General features: G+C 41.5%; 1 protein-coding gene across 5 annotated transcripts in view; it reads right to left on the reverse strand.

Moving 5' to 3' along the window:
- The window catches only part of ZWINT (ZW10 interacting kinetochore protein), a 28605-nt gene extending 9648 nt beyond the window's left edge, over positions 1–18957 (reverse strand). For 4 of the 5 annotated variants that reach the window (XR_006383299.1, XM_044239527.1, XM_044239528.1 and 1 more), the window contains exons 1-8: positions 18875–18957; positions 18188–18278; positions 17927–18050; positions 17619–17785; positions 17419–17475; positions 16776–16918; positions 16535–16694; positions 16323–16441 (exon numbers count right to left, since the gene is read on the reverse strand). Coding sequence is in view for 4 of the 5 variants with exons in the window: in XM_044239527.1 (XP_044095462.1) it covers positions 16364–16441; positions 16535–16694; positions 16776–16918; positions 17419–17475; positions 17619–17785; positions 17927–18050; positions 18188–18278; positions 18875–18915 (861 nt within the window). In the remaining variant the exon portion in view is untranslated. Of the gene's footprint in view, positions 1–12445; positions 13167–16322; positions 16442–16534; positions 16695–16775; positions 16919–17418; positions 17476–17618; positions 17786–17926; positions 18051–18187; positions 18279–18874 lie in introns of those variants that run through there. The other variant, XM_044239529.1, reaches the window with a different exon arrangement.
- Between the last annotated feature and the right edge of the window lie 551 nt (positions 18958–19508).

The following is a 19508-nucleotide window of genomic DNA, read 5'->3' on the forward strand; positions in this document are numbered from 1 at the left end:
ACTTGCTCTCACGCCAGGCCCAGTGACACCCCAAAACCCAGCTGCCAAGGCCAAAACACCCCCTACTCTGCCACCAACCAAATGCATCCACAAGAGTCAGCTGTTAGAGGAGAAACCACAAACGAGCTATAGCGCCACCTTCCAAAATAGAAAAGAAAGGCTTCTAATGGCCAGCCTGTTGAACAGTAAGATCCAAAGTAAACATAAAACGCTACCTCAAAGGCTAAAGCAGATCTGCATGTTTTAAAATACCACAATCAATCAAGGAAATACGGTATCACAAAAAAGAAACAAATTCTCCAGCAACCGAACTCAGAGGCACAGAATACCGCACTCTGACAAATAACTTGAAATAGTTGTCATGAAGAAATTCAACAAGCTATAAGAAAACTCAGAAAGGTCATTCAGGGAACTCAGGAACGAAATTAATGAACACAGCAGTTCTTTACCAAAGAGATTAAAATTATATGGAAGAACCAAACAAATGCTAGAATTGAAGAATTCGATAAATGAGATGGAGAATGAACCCTGAGTAATCAGGCAGACCAGATGGGAGAGAGGATAAGTGACTTGGAGGATAGAAATAGAGAAATAGTTCAGTTGATGAGGAGGGAAAACTAAGATTTTAAAATAGTGAAGAAACCCAGCAAGAGCTATCAGTTTCAATCAGAAAGGTCAAAAAGGCAAATATAAGAGTAACTGGTATACCAGAAGGAGAAAAGGGGGAGAAGCAGACAAAAGAAATAATAGCTGGGAACTTCCCAAACCTGGCAAGAAATTGGTATGATTCCACAAAACGACTAAAACAGCCTATTATCTCAATGCAAAAAAAATTTTTTCCAGAACACATTATAATGAAAGTGTTGAAAACCAATGATCAAGAACCTTCCGGGCACCCAGGGAAAGGAAAGTAATCTTGCAAAAAGGAACCCTAGTAGGCTTTCAGCAGATTTCTCAGCAGAAACTCTGCAGGCCTGGAAAGAGTAGAATGACACTCAAAGTGTTGAAAGATAGAGACTGCCAGCCAAATATACTTTGTTTGGCAAAACTACTTTTCAGGTATGAAGGAGAAATGAAGGCTTTCCCAGATAAAAGCTAAAGCAAGGTTACTACCATGAGGCCTGACTTGCAAGAAATGCTAAAGGGAGTTCTTCAAACTGTAAAGAAAAGATGCTAATCAGCAACCCAAAAACACACTCTGCTCTGCTATAGAACTAGAAAACAGTAACTCTGTATTAGCACTGTTGTCACTTAACTAAGGTATAAAGGTTAAAGGAAAAGAGTATTAAAACCTACAGCTACTATAATTTGTTAACAAATTAAGAGCATAAAATCAGTGAACTGTGGCATTAAAAACATAAAGGGGAGGAATAAAAGGGCCAAGCTTTTATATAGGAAGAAAGAGAAGCTGCTTTCAGCATAAAATGACCTGTTTTATCTCGGAGATATTTTACATAAACCTCGTGGTAACCACTGCAAAAATTCAGACTAGATTCACAAAACCTTCAAAATAGGGGTGGGGGGGAGAGAGCACAGAGCAAATCACTATGAAAAAGAATGAGAAGGCAAACAATAATATGGCAGTTGCAAGTCCTTACATATCAATAATCACTACAAAGTAAGGACTGAATTATTCAATCAAAAGGTGTAGAGTGACTTAATGGATTAAAAAAAAAAAACTAAACTAAAACAAGACTCAAGTTTATGTTGCCTACAGAGACTCATTTTAGCTCTCAACACATAGAGGTTCAAAGTGAAGAGATGGAAGAAGATATTCCATGTAATTGGAAATCTAAAAAAAAAGCAAGGGTAGCCATACTTATATCAGAGAAAATAAACTTCAAGCTTTGTCTCAATAAGAGACAAAGAAGGCTGTGATTGTAATGATAGAGGGTTTGAAATATCAACAAGATAAAACAATTGGAAACACATACCCACTTACCCCTGGGACACCTAAATACAGTAAGCAAATACTAACAGGTATGAAGGGAGAAAGAGACAACACTACAAAAGTACTAGTGAACTTCAATGCTCCACTGTCAGCAATAGATAGATGATCCAGACAGAAAATCAACAAAGAAACACTAGAATTGAAGCACATCTTAGACTAAATGGTTTAAATGACATATATTAATCATTCCAACAAACAGCAACAGAATACACATTCTTCTCAAGTATACATGAAACCTTCTCTAGGATAGATCTTATGATAGGACACAAAACATGTTAGCAAATTTAAGGAGACTGAAATCATACTAAGGGTCTTTTCTGACCACAATGGTATGAAATAGGAATCAGTAAAAGTTGAGGGGTGCGTGGCTGGCTCAGTCAGTGGAATGTGCAACTCTTGACATTGGGGTTGTGGGTTTGAGCCCTACTTTGGGTGTAGAGTCTACTTAAAAAAAAAAAAAAAAAAAAGTGAAAATTCTACAAATAGAAGGAAACTAAGGAACACACTTCTGAACAACCACTGGATCAAAGGAAAAATCAAAAGGGAAAAAAAAAATTATCTTGAAACAAAGGAAAAGGAAATATATCAAATCCTATGGGATGCTGAAAAGCAGTTCTGAGAAGAAAGTTTATAGTGGTAAATGTATATATTAAAAAATTAGAAAAATCACAAATTAAAAAGACTGATTTTATACCTCAAGGAACTAGAAAAAGATCTAAGTCCAAAGTTAAAAGAAAGAAGGTAATAATGATCACAGCAGAAATAAATGAAATACAGACCAGAAAAACAATGGAAAGGATCAATGAAATTAATAGCTCATTTTTCAAAAAGATAAACAAAATGGACAAACCTTTTGCTAGACTAATTAAAAAAGACTCAAATAGATAAAATTAGAAATCAACTTATACTACAGAAATATATAGGATCTTAAGAGACTATATTAATAATTATGTGCCAAAAAATATAACCTACAAGAACGGATGAATTTCTAGTAACACAATATATACAAAGACTGAATAAAGAGAGGGAAAAAATCTGAACAGACCAATAACTAGTAAAGTAATTGAATCAGTAATCAAAAACCTAACACAGGAAACTCCAGAACCAGAAGGCTTCACTGGTGAATTCTACCAAATATTTAAAGAAGAATTAATGCCAAGTGTTCTCAAACTATTCCAAAAAATTGAAGAGTGGGGAACACCTCCAAGTTCATTCTTTTTTTTTTTTTTTAAGATTTTTATTTATTTATTTGACAGGTAGAGATCACAAGTAGGCAGAGAGGCAGGCAGAGAGAGAGAGAGAGAGAGAGAGGAGGAAGCAGACTCCCTGCTGAGCAGAGAGCCCAATGTGGAGCCTGGGACCCTAGGAATCGCAGGACCCTGGGATCATGACCTGCGCCAAAGGCAGAGGCTTTAACCCACTAAGCCACCCAGGCGCCCCCTCCAAGTTCATTCTATGACACCAATACTACCATGCAACCTAAGCCAGAAAAGAACCACTACAAGAAAGTAAAATTATAGACCAATATCCCTGGTGAATATAAATGCAAAAAATGTCAACAAAATATTGGCAAACCAAATTCAAGAATACATTAAAAAAATTCAAAACAGATTAAAGCACATAATGATTATACACCATGACCAAGCGGGATTTATCCCTGGGATGCAAGAATGGTTCAAACATACACAAATCAATCAATGTAATAGAGCACAATAGCAGATATAAAGATAAAAAAATCATGTGATCATCACAATAGATGATGAAAAGGTATTTGACAAAATGCAACATCCTTTCCTGATAAAACCCTCAAGAAATTGGGCATGGAAAGAATACAACCCAACATAATAAAGACTGTATACAACAAACCCATAATTAACATTATACTCAACATAGAAAATTTGAAAGCTTTTCCTCTAAGATAAAAAAAAAAAGACAAGGATACCCATTCCCCCACCCCACCCCTTACACCATACACTACTGGAATTCCTACCTAGAGCATTTAATCAAGACAAAAAAGGCATCCAACGTGGAAAGGAAGAAGTAAAACTGCCATTATTTGCAGATGTTTTGATTTTGCATATACAAAATCCCAAAGCCTATCAAAAAACTGTCAGAACTTAATGAAAGTTGCAGGACATAAAATCTGCGCATGATGAACAGTTGCATTTCTGTATACTAATGATGCAACATCCAAAAATGAGATAAAGAAAACTATCCCATTTACAACATCTTCAAAAACAATAAAATACCTCGGAATAAATTTAATCAAAGGAGTGAAAGATCTGTACATTGAAAAGTACAAGACCTTGCTGAAAGAATTTGAAGAAGTCACAAGTAAGTGAAAAGACATCTTGTGTTCATGGAGTTCATGGACTGAACGAATAGTTACCATGTCCATACAGTATACTACTGTATACTACTGTGTATACACAGTAATAAAAACAATATGCCACTAGCATAAAAACAGACACAGAGACCAAGACAATAGAACATAGAGCTCAGAATTAAACTTCCACATATACTGTCAATTAATATTCCACAAGGGACCAAGAACACCCAACGGAGAAAAAGTCTCTTAACAAATGCTGCTGACAGCACTGAAAAAACACATGCAGAGCATAGAAATCAGACTGCTCTCTTAACAGCACTCACAGAAATTCACCGAAAATGGATCAAAGATTGAAACACAAGACCCGACACTGTAACAAGAAAATGTAGGGAAGAAGCTCCTTCACATTGGATTTGGCAATGAATTTCTGGAGATAACACCAAAAGCACAAACTCTGAACAAAAACAAAAATCAGCAAATGGGAGTACATAACACTTAATTAAAAGGTTCTGCGCAGCAAAAGAAACAAGTAACATAGTGAAAAGGCAACCTATGGTGGGGGTCATTTTTGCAAACCAGATATTTCTAACAGGAGTTAATATCCAAAATACATAAAGAATTCAGACAACTCAATAACAAAACAAACAACATGATTAAAAAAAAAGTAGATGGGCACAGGAACTGAACAGACATTTCTCCACAGACATCCGAATTGCAACCAGGTACATGAACAGATGCTCAACATTACTCATCATTAGGGAAAGTCAAAGCAAAACCACCATGAGGTATCAAGTCACACCTGTTAGACTGACCAGAATCAAGAAGAGGAAACAAGTACAGTGAGGATGTGGAGGAAGGAGAACCCGTCCCACTGCAGTCAAATGCTCTACCACTGAGCTATATTCCCTGGACCCTTCCCACTGTGTACTGGTTCAGCCAATATGTAAAACAATACAGATGTTCCTCAAAAAATTAAAAACATATCTACCATATGACTTGGCAACTCTATTGCTGTGTATACACCCAAAGGGAATGAAAACAATGTATCAAAAATATATCTGAACTCCCATTTTTGCTGCAGCATTATTCACAATAGCCAAGATACGGAAACAACATAAATGTTCATCATTGGAGGAACTGATGAAGATGTGATGCATATATATTACGTTCTATTTATTACCCATATGTATCGTATATATTCACGTATATACACATAAATATCATCCAGCCATGTGAAAGAAGAACATCTTGCCATTTGAGACAACGTGGATGGACCTTGAGCAATCATGTTAAGTGAGGTATGTCAGAAGAGAAAGGCCAAGTAAAATATGGTATACTTATATGCGGAATCTAAAAAAGCCAAACTCATGGAAACACAACACAATGGTGATTACCAAAGGATGAGGGGTGGACTCATCTAAGGACTGCTTAGAGTCCTATTGCTTAGTGGACAAACTTACAAGGAATAGTAAATAAGCCCTAGAGATATAATGCAGTGTAATACTGTAGGATCACCATCAAACTTGCTAAGAAATTAGAACTTAATTATTCTAACCACTAAAAGAAATAATAATTAAATAATGTGACAGAGGTGCTAATTATGGCACCTCTACATTACTATGGCGATCACAGTATATCAACTATCAAATTAACATGTTTTACACCTTAAATTTATGCAAGTCAAATATATTTACATGTCATATATTTACAAACATATTTATATGTCAAATATATTTTTATTAAAAAATGGAAGAGTAACTGGCACATAGGTGCTCAGAAAAGTTTGCTGAAGTGCACCATTAGTACATACTAACAGAAAAATTACCTGGTAGTTAGTACAATTCTGAATCTGCATGTAATTATCAACTTAACCTCCAACTATAAAGAAGCACCTTATATGAATATGACTGGGTATGCGCATGTGCACGCCCACACACACACTTTCAGAAAAAGAGCAAACAGGGCAAGAAATTTCCCAGAAACTGTAAACCTCATATGGAAATCCTCACTACTATCCACCAGACTATCCCCTGTTCGAGCTGGACAACATGAGTGGTAAATTACAGGTAGATTCACACCAGTTACACTGTTGTAGAATAACCAGTAGCAAACAGAACCCATTTCATTACTTAGAAAACAAAACTGCTTCCTTGAGGCACATGGAACCCCACAGTTTTAGTCATTCTTCAATACAAAAGATACTCAATGTATAACAATGATAATCAGAACTACATAAATATCTAATAGCCCTTCCTTTTTGTTGTTATAAACCTCAAGTTTGTTTCACTACCTACTTCTTCAGACCACCACCACACAACAGAGTTAAAGTTAGTGAATTAGTTCCCGAAAATTCCTGAGATGGGATAGAGATAGTGGAAGGGGTAAAACAGAATAATCTCTTAAGATCACAACCACTTTTTTTTTTTTAATTCAAATAAGATTTCTCGTATTCTTTTTCAAGAGTAAGAACAGCCTGTTGCTACCACCAAAGGTGATTTGGGAACCTCATGTAAAGCTCCTCTCATCTGTACATTCCAGTATCTCTGATACCTTTCAACATAATTATTAAAACTAAAGTTATTATGGTAGTCATATGGTATTTTTTAAAAAAATTACTCATTTTGCAAACTGATGGGAAGTTGGTCACCAATCCTTATCATAAACATTTTAAATCACAGCTGATTTTTTCTTTTTTTTTTTTTTTTTTTTAAGATTTCATTCATTTATTCGACAGAGAGAGAAAGATCACAAGTAAGCACTGAGGCAGGCAGAGAGAAGGGGAAGCAGGCTCCCCACACAGTTAAGTGTTCGGCCCTAAAACCTTGATAAGCAGAATATTACTCAGCACAATAATTCTGCATTGTTGTAAATGCTTTCCAACATTCTCAGGAAGTCACGAGCTTTCAGCGACTCACATACCAAAAAGCAGTGAGCTGCGGGAAAGGCAGTTCATCAGTTTCTAGTTGGTACACATTGTTCTGATGGGTAACTACCACCATCCGGGAATGCTAGTGTTACTGAAATGCTTTTATGATGGCTCTGGTAGGTATAACATGCACTTGCTCATAATTGTGATCACTGTTCTACCTATTTTTTTTTTTTGGAAGATTTTATTTATTTACTTTAAAGAGGTAGAGAAGGAAAACCAGACTCCCTGCTGAGCAGAGAGCCCAACATGGGACTCCATCCCAAGACCCTAAGCTGAAGGCAGAGAGCTTAACTGACTGAGCCACCCAGGTACCCATGGAATTAGTTTCTTAACAGAGTCATCCTTCCTGTCTTCAAATTTAAACTCACATTGTCTTTATCATCTTTTTTCTTTCTTTCTTTTTTTTCTTTTAATTCTCTAAACTTATGTTCAGGACATAGCTAACATTCAATAAATGATGAAATCAACCTCTGGATAATTTGTTTGAAATTGAGCTCAAGAGGCAGCTCTTTGGGAAATCTTCCCTGAACATAACCCAGTGAATATTTACTAAGTCCTTTTAAAGTATGAAGGCACTGCTGGGTGTTCACCTGGGGATGGAAGTTATGCATGCTCCTGGACAGAGGAGCTAAGAGTGCCAGTGGTGAGCGGCAGGATCTGGAGCTGAGAAGAGCAGTGTAATTCCTTCCTCCGTCCAATCTCCATGCTCTCTGCCTGGTTTATGTGTGTGTATTTTGGGGACTGAACTTGCCTTTCTCATGTTGATAATGACATACAAAGTGGCGTCTCAGTCATCACCAACAGCAGAGTCTCCAAACACGAAGCTGCACATGCTCTTCAGAGTCTGTCCTCATGGAGTGATCCAATCAAACAGCCAGAAATAAAGCCAAACTTCACTAAACACATTACTTTAAATTCCTCTTTTATTTCTAGAACATCTGAGCCAGATAATCCAGACCTCACAGATATGGAGAGGGTGGACTGGCCTTAGTCCCTGTATTTCTTTCCCTCAAAGCCACATAAAGCATAACTTCTTTTTTTTTTAAGATTTTATTTATCTATTTGACAGACGGAGATCACGAGTAGGCAGAGAGGCAGGCAGAGAGAGAAGAGGAAGCAGGCTCCCCACTGAGCAGAGAGCCTGATGCAGAGCTCAATCCCAGGACTCTGAGATCATGACCTGAGCTGAAGGCAGAGGCTTTAACCCAGAGCCACCCAGGTGCCCCTAAAGCATAACTTCTTGTCCACTGAAAAATTACATGAAAAACTGGATAATTTAATATACCTACTTTTTAAACTTGTATTTTAATTAATGAAACTGATATGCTTACTATTTATGATTGGTTATTAAGATTAGACCTGAAATCTTTGCAATACAATTTCATAACACAAAGAATCTAAAGCATAATTTAAACTCAATCCTTCTTTCATAAACAAACCCTACTTTGATGATTCCAACTCACATTGTTTTTTTCCCATCATTTTTTTATAGTATGGTGTAAATAGAATAAGTTCTTATGCACTGGATTACACATACATATACACACATATATATTTTTTCTTGGCTTATTTCTTTTATAATGCTTACGTGTGATAATCTCTTATTTCTAATAGTCTGGTCATCCTCTGAAAGCACAGTTCTGGGTTTACCCCTGTTTTCTATTTCAAAACACTATTTTAGGCATTTAGTAATTATCCATTTAAATAATTATCAACTCCTTCACTATGGTTTAATAACAAAGAAATGCAGGGTGACATGAAATCATGGATGCCTTGTATGTAGGCCTCTACGCTAAAGTCCACCGGACAATTTAAAATTTAGAAACATATGGGAATATGGTATCTGACAACTAATTTTTGTTTATTTCAGAGCTCCATGAACATTAACAGGTTTATTTTAAAAACTGCATCAACAGTTATATAAATTCAACTTAACAACATAAATAAAAGAATGTACAATCCCCCAAAAACTATTTAAAAAGGCCTGAAACAAACATAAAGGACACTAATTCCTGAGACTGACACTTAATGCCTAGGCTACCCTACATTTCAAGAACAAAGTATATCAAGACCCAAATACCAAATTCCTCAGTGTTCAAATTAGCGAAAGATCCATTTAAGTACTAGGCTAGGAATAATAATGAAATTATTTAATTTCACACTTTGTATTTCAAAATATACACAAATTGCCTCAAAGATACATACAAATTGAAATACGAAAAGGTGTATAAATTGTGTAAAATAAGAATGGGGTATACTACCATAGATCCTAGAATGGTTATAATAGCTTTCTTTTCCAATCATATAATTTGTCATACTAGAACACATATATTTTATATTATTCTTTTATTCTAGTATAGCTTTTTTTTCACAGTAGGGTAGAATATTCAAAGTGAAACCTTAATTTTATAAATCTTAGCATCGTAAAGAAAGAATGAGGGATTAACTTTGCTGAAACTATCCAAGGGTTAACAAGACTATCTTCCTGGAAGAAGTCAGTCACATAAAAATAGAATTCAATAGAGAATTGCAGGATGGTACCTTGGAAAGGAAAATAATAAAAGAACATTAAAGCAGTATTAAAATAATGCCAAAAGCTTGTGATTTTGAAAAACAGGAAAAAACATATCTTTGAGAAATACTAATGAAAAAGAAAAAAAATCTTCAAAGAGCAGAATGAAAATGAAGAAAGCCATAAAGAACATTAACATATATCTTGAAACATTTTTTTCTAAAGGTTGTATTGCTGCTATCTACAAGTGACTGACAGAAGTAAACACAAATATTCTCAACTCTATAGCCAGCCACAAGAATTCTCAATAGAGCTCCAGCAAATGTGACCATGCAAAGAAACAAGGAGTGTGTGTGATAAAGGATCCAGCCCTACAAAGATGGAAATCATGAAGCTTTCCAACACAGACAAAAGGCCTGTATATATTGTATTACGGTGAGAAAAGACAAACTCAAAGCGTAGCCCAGAATAACAACAAAAATCCAAATAACATAGACTGGGGTCACTGTATCTGCTTGAAAATTAAGAACAAAAATTAAGAAATGAATGATAAAACAAGAGATTAGTAACAAATGTATGTGACAAATGTAACAATTAACACACAAATTAGTAACAAAATAAAGAAAAGCATCTAAATGCATTATAGAGAGAAAAAATTACAAATATAAAACAAAGTTTATATAACATGAAGAATGAAGTTAAAACATCTAACTGATGTCTAATTGGTGTGGAAGAAGACTGTACAGAAGAGGTAATACCATTTTTTAAGCAACCTGAAAAAACTCCAGAACTGTTGAAAAATTGGGACTGGCAATTTCAGATTTAGCAAGGCCAACTAACTGTAAGCAGAACAAATGAATGAATGAATGAAGCAGAAGTATAGGAAGAGCCTTTAACAGGTAGCTGACTTCTGTCAGCAAAGTGAAAGCAGATAATCACAGAACAAGATCTTCAATATTTTATTTTTATTTTTCATTTAGATTTTATTTATTTATTTGTCAGAGAGAGAAGCGAGAGTGAGCACAAGCAAAGTGATAGGCAGAGGGAGAGGGAGAAGCAGGCTCCCTGGCGAGCAAGGAGCCCGATGTGGGACTCGATCTCAGGACGCTGGGATCATGACCTGAGCTGAAGGCAGCCACTTAACCGACTGAGCCACCCAGGCATCATGGTCTTCAATGTTTTAAATGAAATTACCTGTCTACTCAGCATTCTCTACATAACAAAAACATCCTTTCTTTTTTTTTTTTTTAAAGATTTTCATTTTATTCTTGGGAAAAAAAAAAAAAAGGTGTCACTGGTTATTCAAGTGAATATACAATCCTCTGATGTAGTTTGTGTTCTCTTAAGACAGCGCCCAACTCGAATGTAGGTGTGGTAAGTGATCCTGAGAAGTACGAATAGAGGAGAAAAACTGCATACAAATACACAGTTGTCAGTGTTGCCGTGGTAGGTAACATGGACTCATTTCCTCTGGAACCATTGGCAAGTCATGGCTTCCCCCCAGAATTGTTCATCTCGTGGATTGTGATCACCTCTCATTTCTCTTCTTTTTTTTTTTTTATTAATTTTTAAATTTTTTAAATGTTTGTATTTTTATCCCCAGGGGTACAGGTCTGTGAATTGCCAGGTTTACACATTTCACAGCACTCACCATAGCACATACACTCCCCAATGTCCATATCCCCACCACCCTCTCCCTCCCCACCTCCCCCCAGCAACCCTCAGTCTGTTTTTTTGAGATTGGGTCTTTTATGCTTTGTCTCCCTCCCAATCCCATATTCTTTCATTTTTTTCTTTTCCTACCCCTCAAACCCCCCATGTTGCATCTCCACTTCCTCATATCAGGGAACTCATATGATAGTTGTCTTTCTCTGACTTATTTCACTAAGCATAATACTCTCTAGTTCCATCCACGTCATCGCAAATGGCAAGATTTCATTTCTTTTGATGGCTGCATAATATTCCATTGCATGTGGTATATATATATATTTATCCCTTCATCTGTTGATGGACATCTAGGTTCTTTCCATAGTTTGGCTATTGTGGACATTGCTGCTATAAACATTCAGGTGCTCGTGCTCCTTCAGAGCACCATGTTTGTATCTTTAGGGTATATACCCAGTAGTGCAATCGCTGGGTCATAGGGTAGCTCTATTTTCAGTTTTTTGAAGAAGCTCCACACTCTTTTCCAGAGTGGTTGCTCCAACTTGCATTTCCACCAACAGTGTAGGAGGGTTCCCCTTTCTCCGCATCCTCGCCAGCATTTGTCATTTCCTGACTTGTTAATTTTAGCCATTCTGACTGGTGTGAGGTGGTATCTCATTGTGGTTTTGATTTGTAGTTCCCTGTTACCTTGAACTGGGCACAGGCTGGGTGAGCTCGGAGCGTAGCCAGAGACAAGGGAGACAGAGTAATTGAGAGCGCGGCTGGAGGCGAGGGAGACAGAGCAACCGAGCGCTCCTCTCCAAGCGCCAATGGCTGGAGGCTGGGGAGACAGAATAACCAAGTGCTTTTCTCCAAAAACATCTTTTAAGAATGAGAATAAAAGGGGCTCCTGGGTGGCTCAGTCAGTGAAGTGTCTGCCTTCAGCTCAGGTCATGATCTCAGGGTCCTGGGATGGAGCCCCACATCTGGCTCTCTGCTCAGCGGGAAGCCTGCTTCTTCCTCTCCCTCTGCAGCTCCCCCTGCGTGTGCTCTCTTGCTCTCTCAAATAAATAAATAAAGTCGTAAAAAAAAAAAAGAATGAGAATAAAATAAAAAATATTTCATAGTAAGAAATAAGTGTTATAGAGCCTCTGGACCCTAACTATAAAAGTCCAATACATGTATTTCACATGGGGCCATCATGCCATATGAAAGCTGACTTCTAAAAATCAAGTAGGAGGAAAAAGAAAAAAATCAAAATAAATGAGTGAACATTAACACAACACTGTAGAGAACAGGAAGTCTCATTTGTGAGAAGAGAACAAGCTAGAAGTAATAAACTGGACAAAAGTATCTTATAAAAGTTTATAGTATGATCAATGGTCAAGTCTTCTCAGCGTCAGTACTTGTTACATTTCACTGCAGACTTTATTAACAACCAAAGCTAAACTGGGATAATAATCAGGAAGAACTTCAGGAGAAAAAGATAAAAATAACGAGAACAAAATGATAATAAATAAGTAAATAAATAATAAACGAAACCAAAGGCAAAAAAGGAATATATAAGAAACAAGGAAAAGTGAATAAAAAAACTGACACAAATACACAGTCTTAGGCAAAATAATTATGAAACTGGATCTTTAAAAACACCTTTAAATGTGGTACAAAAGTGATCAACATAAGGGTAAAGAAATGTTGAAATTCAGAAGGTTGTAGGAGAGACGTAGCAGGCGAGGGATCAACCACGGAGCTGGCTAGGTTGTACCAGTATCCACCGTATCGCAAGCTAAGGAACACTCACCTGGAGATAAAGGAGGCCACTACGTGACTGTCCAGTTCCATTGAGAAGAGAGACACACATGTAAATGCATCGTGGCTTTAAGTAGCCACAGAGCATGTAAAGCCAACTTTACCAGAACTGCAAGGAGAAATAAACTGACCCACTGTCAACACTTGGAGACCTGAACACACCTCTCAGAAGGTAATAATCAGAAAACAAAAAATTAAGTATACAGAAGATTAACCAAACACACAACAAGTATCACCTAAAAGATATATAGAAAACACCAAACACGACAATTCCAAAACAAATATTCTATTCAAATCCACGTGAAACATAAAACAAAACAAACAAAAAAAAGAGACTACACTCATGACTGTAACTGCTCTCTACACCAAATTCCAAAGTTTTTATCATATAGATGACATTTTCTGACCAAATTAGAATAAACTTAGAAGGATTATCTTCCCACATAAAGTAGAAAATTTCAAAATTATTCTTCTAAGAAACTCAGGAATCAAATAATGGGAAACAGAAAATTCTGTGAATTGAATGACCATGAAAATACTTAGAGAAAACCAGAAAAAATGTATACCCTTACATGTTTGAGAAAATGAATGAAGAACGAAATGCACAAGCCTATCAACCGATACATATTAGAAGTTTACAAAGAAAGTACATCATCTTCACCGAAATACAGAAGGTAGGAAATGGCCAAGAAAGGACTACCAATCGATGAGTCAAAACAGACATATGACAGTGGGATCACAAAAGCCAATCTCTGACTCTTTTGATATTTGCAACTGAATGAACATCTGAAATAGGTCAGAGAGAAAATAAAGTAAGGCACAAAAATATCAGGAGTCCAACATTAGGCCATTCTACAACAGACTGCAGACATTAAAAGGGTAAAAAAAAATCATAACTTTATACTAATAACCTTAAAAAATTAGAAATGAAAAATTCTTAGAAAAATGTGACAGTAGCCAGGAAATATGAAATTACAACTCGGGAAAAAAGCAAAATGTATTTCACCACAAAAGAAAATTTTGTTTAAAAGGAAAACATTGTTTTTATGGATATCAGAGAGAGTGTTTCTGTAATCGGACTAAGCCTACCGTCCATTTTGTTTATCAAGGATACTCCTGGTCCTTACTAGTGTCCATCCCTCCCTGTGCCTTAATGGTCTCCGTGTCTCTTCACCAGATGTTAAAGAGGAAGAGGAAATACTCAGCAGGCAGCAGAGACCACAATTTTCCAGGGGGAGGCTCCCACCCTAAACAGGGGTGCCTGGTGCAAAAATAGTGAACAGGACAGTGTTTAGGGGAACCTAAGTGAGGACAGAGTAGCTATCCTATCTGAAAACAAATCCCAATTCCTGAGCTTGTCAGTGCAGAGCACCAACACCATGGACCACATTGGCCAACAGAACACTCGAGCCTCCCCTCCCCTTTGGCCTCATGTGTGCACTGACTCCTTCGTACTCCCTGAGAGAAAGCTGGTTCCCAGAAGTTCCTCAGATGTCTAAGTGGGATTACTGGTCATCTACCCAATCTCCTCCTCTGTCCCTTGACATGGAGCATCTCAGAACATTCCTTGACCTGCACATGCAGGCTCCACAGAGTATCCTGTCTCTACTGACTCTCTGGCAGCCACCATGTGTGCAAACACATGGTGAGTCCACGCCAGCCCAACCCATACCCCAAGCGCCCCCAGGAGGCCCTCCTTCCTCACTATGGATATTTCTGTTCTCCCCTACATACCGTAAAAATTTCAGGGTCTACAAGACTACAAAAATAATCCAGAATGCAGGGGAGGGGAGCCCACCCAGTGGGAAGCAGAGGAAGGACTAGACTGCTATGTGGGTTGCTAGAAGACTACATTCAGGACCGCGTGTGAGTGGCTAAATGGGCAGATGGAGAGCACCCCTTCAGGTATCTGTGTGCTCCTTGGAGAAAAATCCTCAATCCTCACCACCCCCCTCACTCTGTCGCTATGGAGTCGTCAAAGACCTCTGGTATCTGTCCCACTTCATACATACACAATGGGCAAACACATTCAAAAGAACAATTAGAACACTTGGGACCTCCGAAAGGCAGAGGAAATGACCAGCATGCCCAAGGATCTCAATCTCTACCTGCTAGGAGGCACCCTGGTCAGAGACACAGCAGAGAGCAACATCTCTTGAAACTCTCACCTCAAACAAAGCCTCACTGTCTCTTTCTCAGAGATGCTTGAGTCCTACTCACAGAGGGTCCTGTTTTCAATGGGAGAATGGGTTTCCCACTGCAGCTGTCACTGGTGCCCGTCCCTCTCTTTGCAAGCAGCCTTTCGCTCCCAGTCGGAGAGGTAATCTCTCCCAAGCAGCCATATCCCCACTGTTCCCATGCCCAACAAGAGACCCGTGGAGGAGAGGGGGAAAACAGACAGAGAACACACACCCCCCTGCAGACGAGGGTCTCTCTGTTACTACTGCTCTAAATTTACCATACTATTGTTTTCAGTTTGTTTTCCCATGTTTACCACACTCTGCAATCAGGTATTGACCTGTTTACTTGTTCATGATCATTATGTTCCCCACAGCCAGCCAAGGACTAGTCAGATAAGCCCGCTGCTATAGCTCCAGTTCATAGCAAGGGCCCTGGCACAAAGCATGGATTAAATCGTTATTTGGGTCAGCAATTAAAATTATCTTCCTGTATCTAACCACCTGCACAAAGCATTCTCCTCTTCACTGAATTAATCAGCTCAGCATGTTTGATTCATATGAATTTGGACGAGCAACCCATGAGGCTCCAGGCCAGGGCTCCTTTCCCATCTGCACCCTCTCTATTCACACCAGTCCCAGTACCTGTCATATTGCTGGCTTCAAGTGTGGCTCTTCCCACCAACACAGAACAGGAAAAAGATAACAGACCTCTAGGGCTTTTAATCAACAGAATCCAGAGCCCACCCCCATCTAGGTCATGGTCAGAAACCAAACTGGTCAGGAATTCCCACCTGCAATAGGATGGGACTAGGGAGTTAGGAAGAGAGAGGGGTTAGCCCAAGGCAGCTGGGTACAGGATGTAGCGATAAGCTTCAGCCATAGATTAATCCTTGTTCCTTCCCATCTTCTGCCCCTCTGTGAAAACAGAGCCCAGAGACAGAGACCAGAGGTCCTCCTTCCTTCCATACCTGCAGTCCAGGGACATCAAGAGTCCAGAATGTGACCTGCTCTAGGTTCCTTTCCCATGTTGTTGTCCCTCAGGAAGCCCAGGTGAGCTCGGATCTCCAGCAGGCTGTGGGCCATCAGCCTTGGGAACAGAGACAGGGTACGGGTGGTGGGTGAAGCCTATCTCCCAGCTTCTTTCTCCACCTCCCTGGCTCCCAGCCCATCTCTCATTCACCTTGGACAGCATACTCCTGTCTTCCCCTATGGTATCCCCAGGGTTCTGTTTCTGGGGCTTATCCTTAGAAAGATCCAGCATCTGTGGCAGCTCTGTCTCTGCCTCAGGAAACGGCAGCTGCCCCTGCAGAGTGTATAACAGCTGGAGGAAGGTTTGGTGCCTGGAAGGAGAGGGATAAAAAGAGTTGTAAAGAAGGGAAACTGGACCGGGCTGAATCTGTAGCTCACACTCCCAGACTCACCTGTGAAGCGTGTCCCGCTTCTGCTCTGCCTGCTGTTGCAGACTTCCAAGCTCCTGAGACAGTTGCACAAGCTCCTGCTGAGCTCCTCTCTGCCGCTGCCTCACCTCTGCAGAGGCTTCTGCCAGATGCTGCAGAAGCTTCTCCTACCGGGAATGAGAAGGCAAACGTGGCTCCTTGGATGTGCAGGTCTTACAGCCATTTTCTTAACCCCTCCAGGCTAGACCCGACTTGGGGCTCAGAACCACAGATGGAAAGGGGAACCCTAGCCGCTTTAGGCCAAACAGGGGCCCTAGAGAAAAAAGAGCTATTCCAGTGGAAAGCATTCTGAAGGAAAAGGGCACAGATAGGATAACTTCTCTAGCCTGCTAAGTGCCATGTGGCCATGTAAGCACTTGCTCTGCTAACGACTTCATCAACTGAGATCCATACGGTAGGTGCTAACCTCACTTCCACTCCAGACAAGACTCAGATGCACAGGACGTGAGGGAACTGCCCAAAGTCCTAACACCGGATGTGGTGATGCTGGCCCCTGTGCTATAATGCTTCACAAGAGAGGAGAGGAAAGGAGGTCCTCCAGGCAGATTTAGCTCATGCAATGACATGGTGGTGGGGAAGGGAGATTTTCCTAGGGATGTGGACCCACCTGTTGCAGCTGCCACTGCTTCTGGGCTGTTCTCAGTCTCTCCGTGGCCACTTGCTTCTGCAGGGAAACAAAGGAGAAAAACAAGAAGAGGAGGAGTGTTTTTCTGGTTGGATTCTGGGAGGTGGCCAGTAAGCTCAGCCCAGCATGTGTGCCCTTTCCCTCCTCTCTGCCTAACCTTCTCTCCCCTCAGCCTGGCTCACCTTGGCCTGGAGCTCTTCCAGGGCTCCAAGGAGCTGCGCCCGCTTCCTCTGGGCCTCCACCATCGTGGGCAAAGCCTGGGTCAGGGCACCTGTGATGGCTTCCACATGCTCCTGGTAGGAGGCCTTCAGCTCTTTCCACTGCTCCTTGGCTGCAAGTGCCTTCTTCCCTGAAAGGATCCACCAAAGATAAGAACATAAAGGAGACTAACCTGCCTGCCTACAACACTGAGGCCTCTGCTTTCCCATCAGCTGACGCTACTGACAGCTCCTTCCTTCCCCATCCCTCCCCCGCTCCCGCCCCCACTCACGGCTGGTGTCTTCAGAAGCCAAGGGGTCTAGTCCCTGGACAACGTCCTCCTGAGCCAAGAAGTTCTGCAGGAAGTCTACTACCTGAAGCTGGCTGCAGAGCAGTTTGTCCTTCTTCCGGGAGTCCTGTTTGGAGAGCAGGCAAAATCAGGGAACATCATTACCTGTGTGCCCTGGCAGGCTGAGACTGCCTTCCTGGGTGATCACCATCCCCACCACCCACTGGACCCAGGAGAGCCCCCGGTGGCCAATCCTGCACGTACCATCACAAACTCCGCCAGGATCTGGGCCGGCAGCTCTGCCTCTTCTTGCCGGCCGATGGGCTCCATGATGTCTGCCAGCTTGGCAAGGGCCCTGAGGGAAAGAAGACGAGGGAAAAGGGAGACTCCTTGGGTGCTAGTCCTGGCCAAATGGAGTGCAGACACATACACAGACCAGTACCAATGATGAGTCTTGCCCTGACCGGTAGGCCTGCAGAGCTGTCTGGAAGCAGGATCGGCGTGTGTATAAAGGCAATACACACCCTGAATAAGTTAAGCAGAGCAAGGGGAGTCAAGGCAGCACAGGGACAGAAAGACAAGGGGCCCCCGCTCCGACGCGCAGAGGGAGTCCCAGGCAGGTAGCAACCTCGGGCAGGTAGCAACCTCGGGCTCTCCCTGGACCTTCCCCCCTGGGGGCTAACGCGCCCCCAGGCAAGCAGGGGTGGGGAAGTGTGTGTGGACGGAGGGGACAAAGAAGCTAAGTGACCCTCCCACAAGCGTCCTGCGTGGACGCAGCTAACCGCGAGGGGACGTGGAGGTGCGCGGGGACAGGCCAGGGTGTGCGCGCGCGGGGAGAGGGAAGTCCTTCCCGCAGTCGCCGCGGCCCGCACAGCTGGATGCCGGGACTACCGGGGGTCCGCGTGGTGCAGCAGGTCCTCCCCTCCCACTCCCGGCTGTCACCTAGCTTACTCTAGCGCTGGGGCTCGCACCCCGGCTTCCGGCCCCTCCATGTCTGCGGCCGGTGGGCTTCGGCTCTTCCGCCGCCAGGCAGCTGTGCCCTTTGGATTCGCCGCGGCTGCGCGCCTGGGCAAGCGATTGGCTGCGGGGCCAAGGGGCGGGAACCAAGGGCCAGCGTGCACTCTGATTGGTAAGGGCTGACGAGCGAGCCGTTGGAACGCCGGATGTTTGCGCCGGCGCCCTGGTGGCCGGCGCACCGAGTTCTGCGCCTGCGCGCTGCGCGTAGTGGGTGCTGTAGGCTGCGAGTGTTCTGTGGGCGAGGTCAAGGGAGGGCGGCCGCTTCCTATTTGACGGGACGTGGATACTAAGTCTCTGAGTTCGGGGTTTAGGGGAGTCTTTAAGCCCTGAGTTCACTTTAAAAATTATATCGTGGTAGAGGGAGAACACTGGGCGTGCTTTCCCACGGACGCTTGGCATTCTTAGGAAAGAACAGGGATCCTAGAGGCGCAGGGGGCCGCCGATCGCAGCGCCGGAACGCGTCGCTGTCTGACTGACGTGTCCGAGGATCCGACTCCCGGCCCCACCAGTGCCTGCTCGCCACTCCGGGGCTCTGCCCGCCGGCCGGGATCCGCCCCGGATCGCGGCG

Source organism: Neovison vison, chromosome 2 (genome assembly GCF_020171115.1).
Source record: "Neovison vison isolate M4711 chromosome 2, ASM_NN_V1, whole genome shotgun sequence".
NCBI lineage: Eukaryota > Metazoa > Chordata > Mammalia > Carnivora > Mustelidae > Neogale > Neogale vison.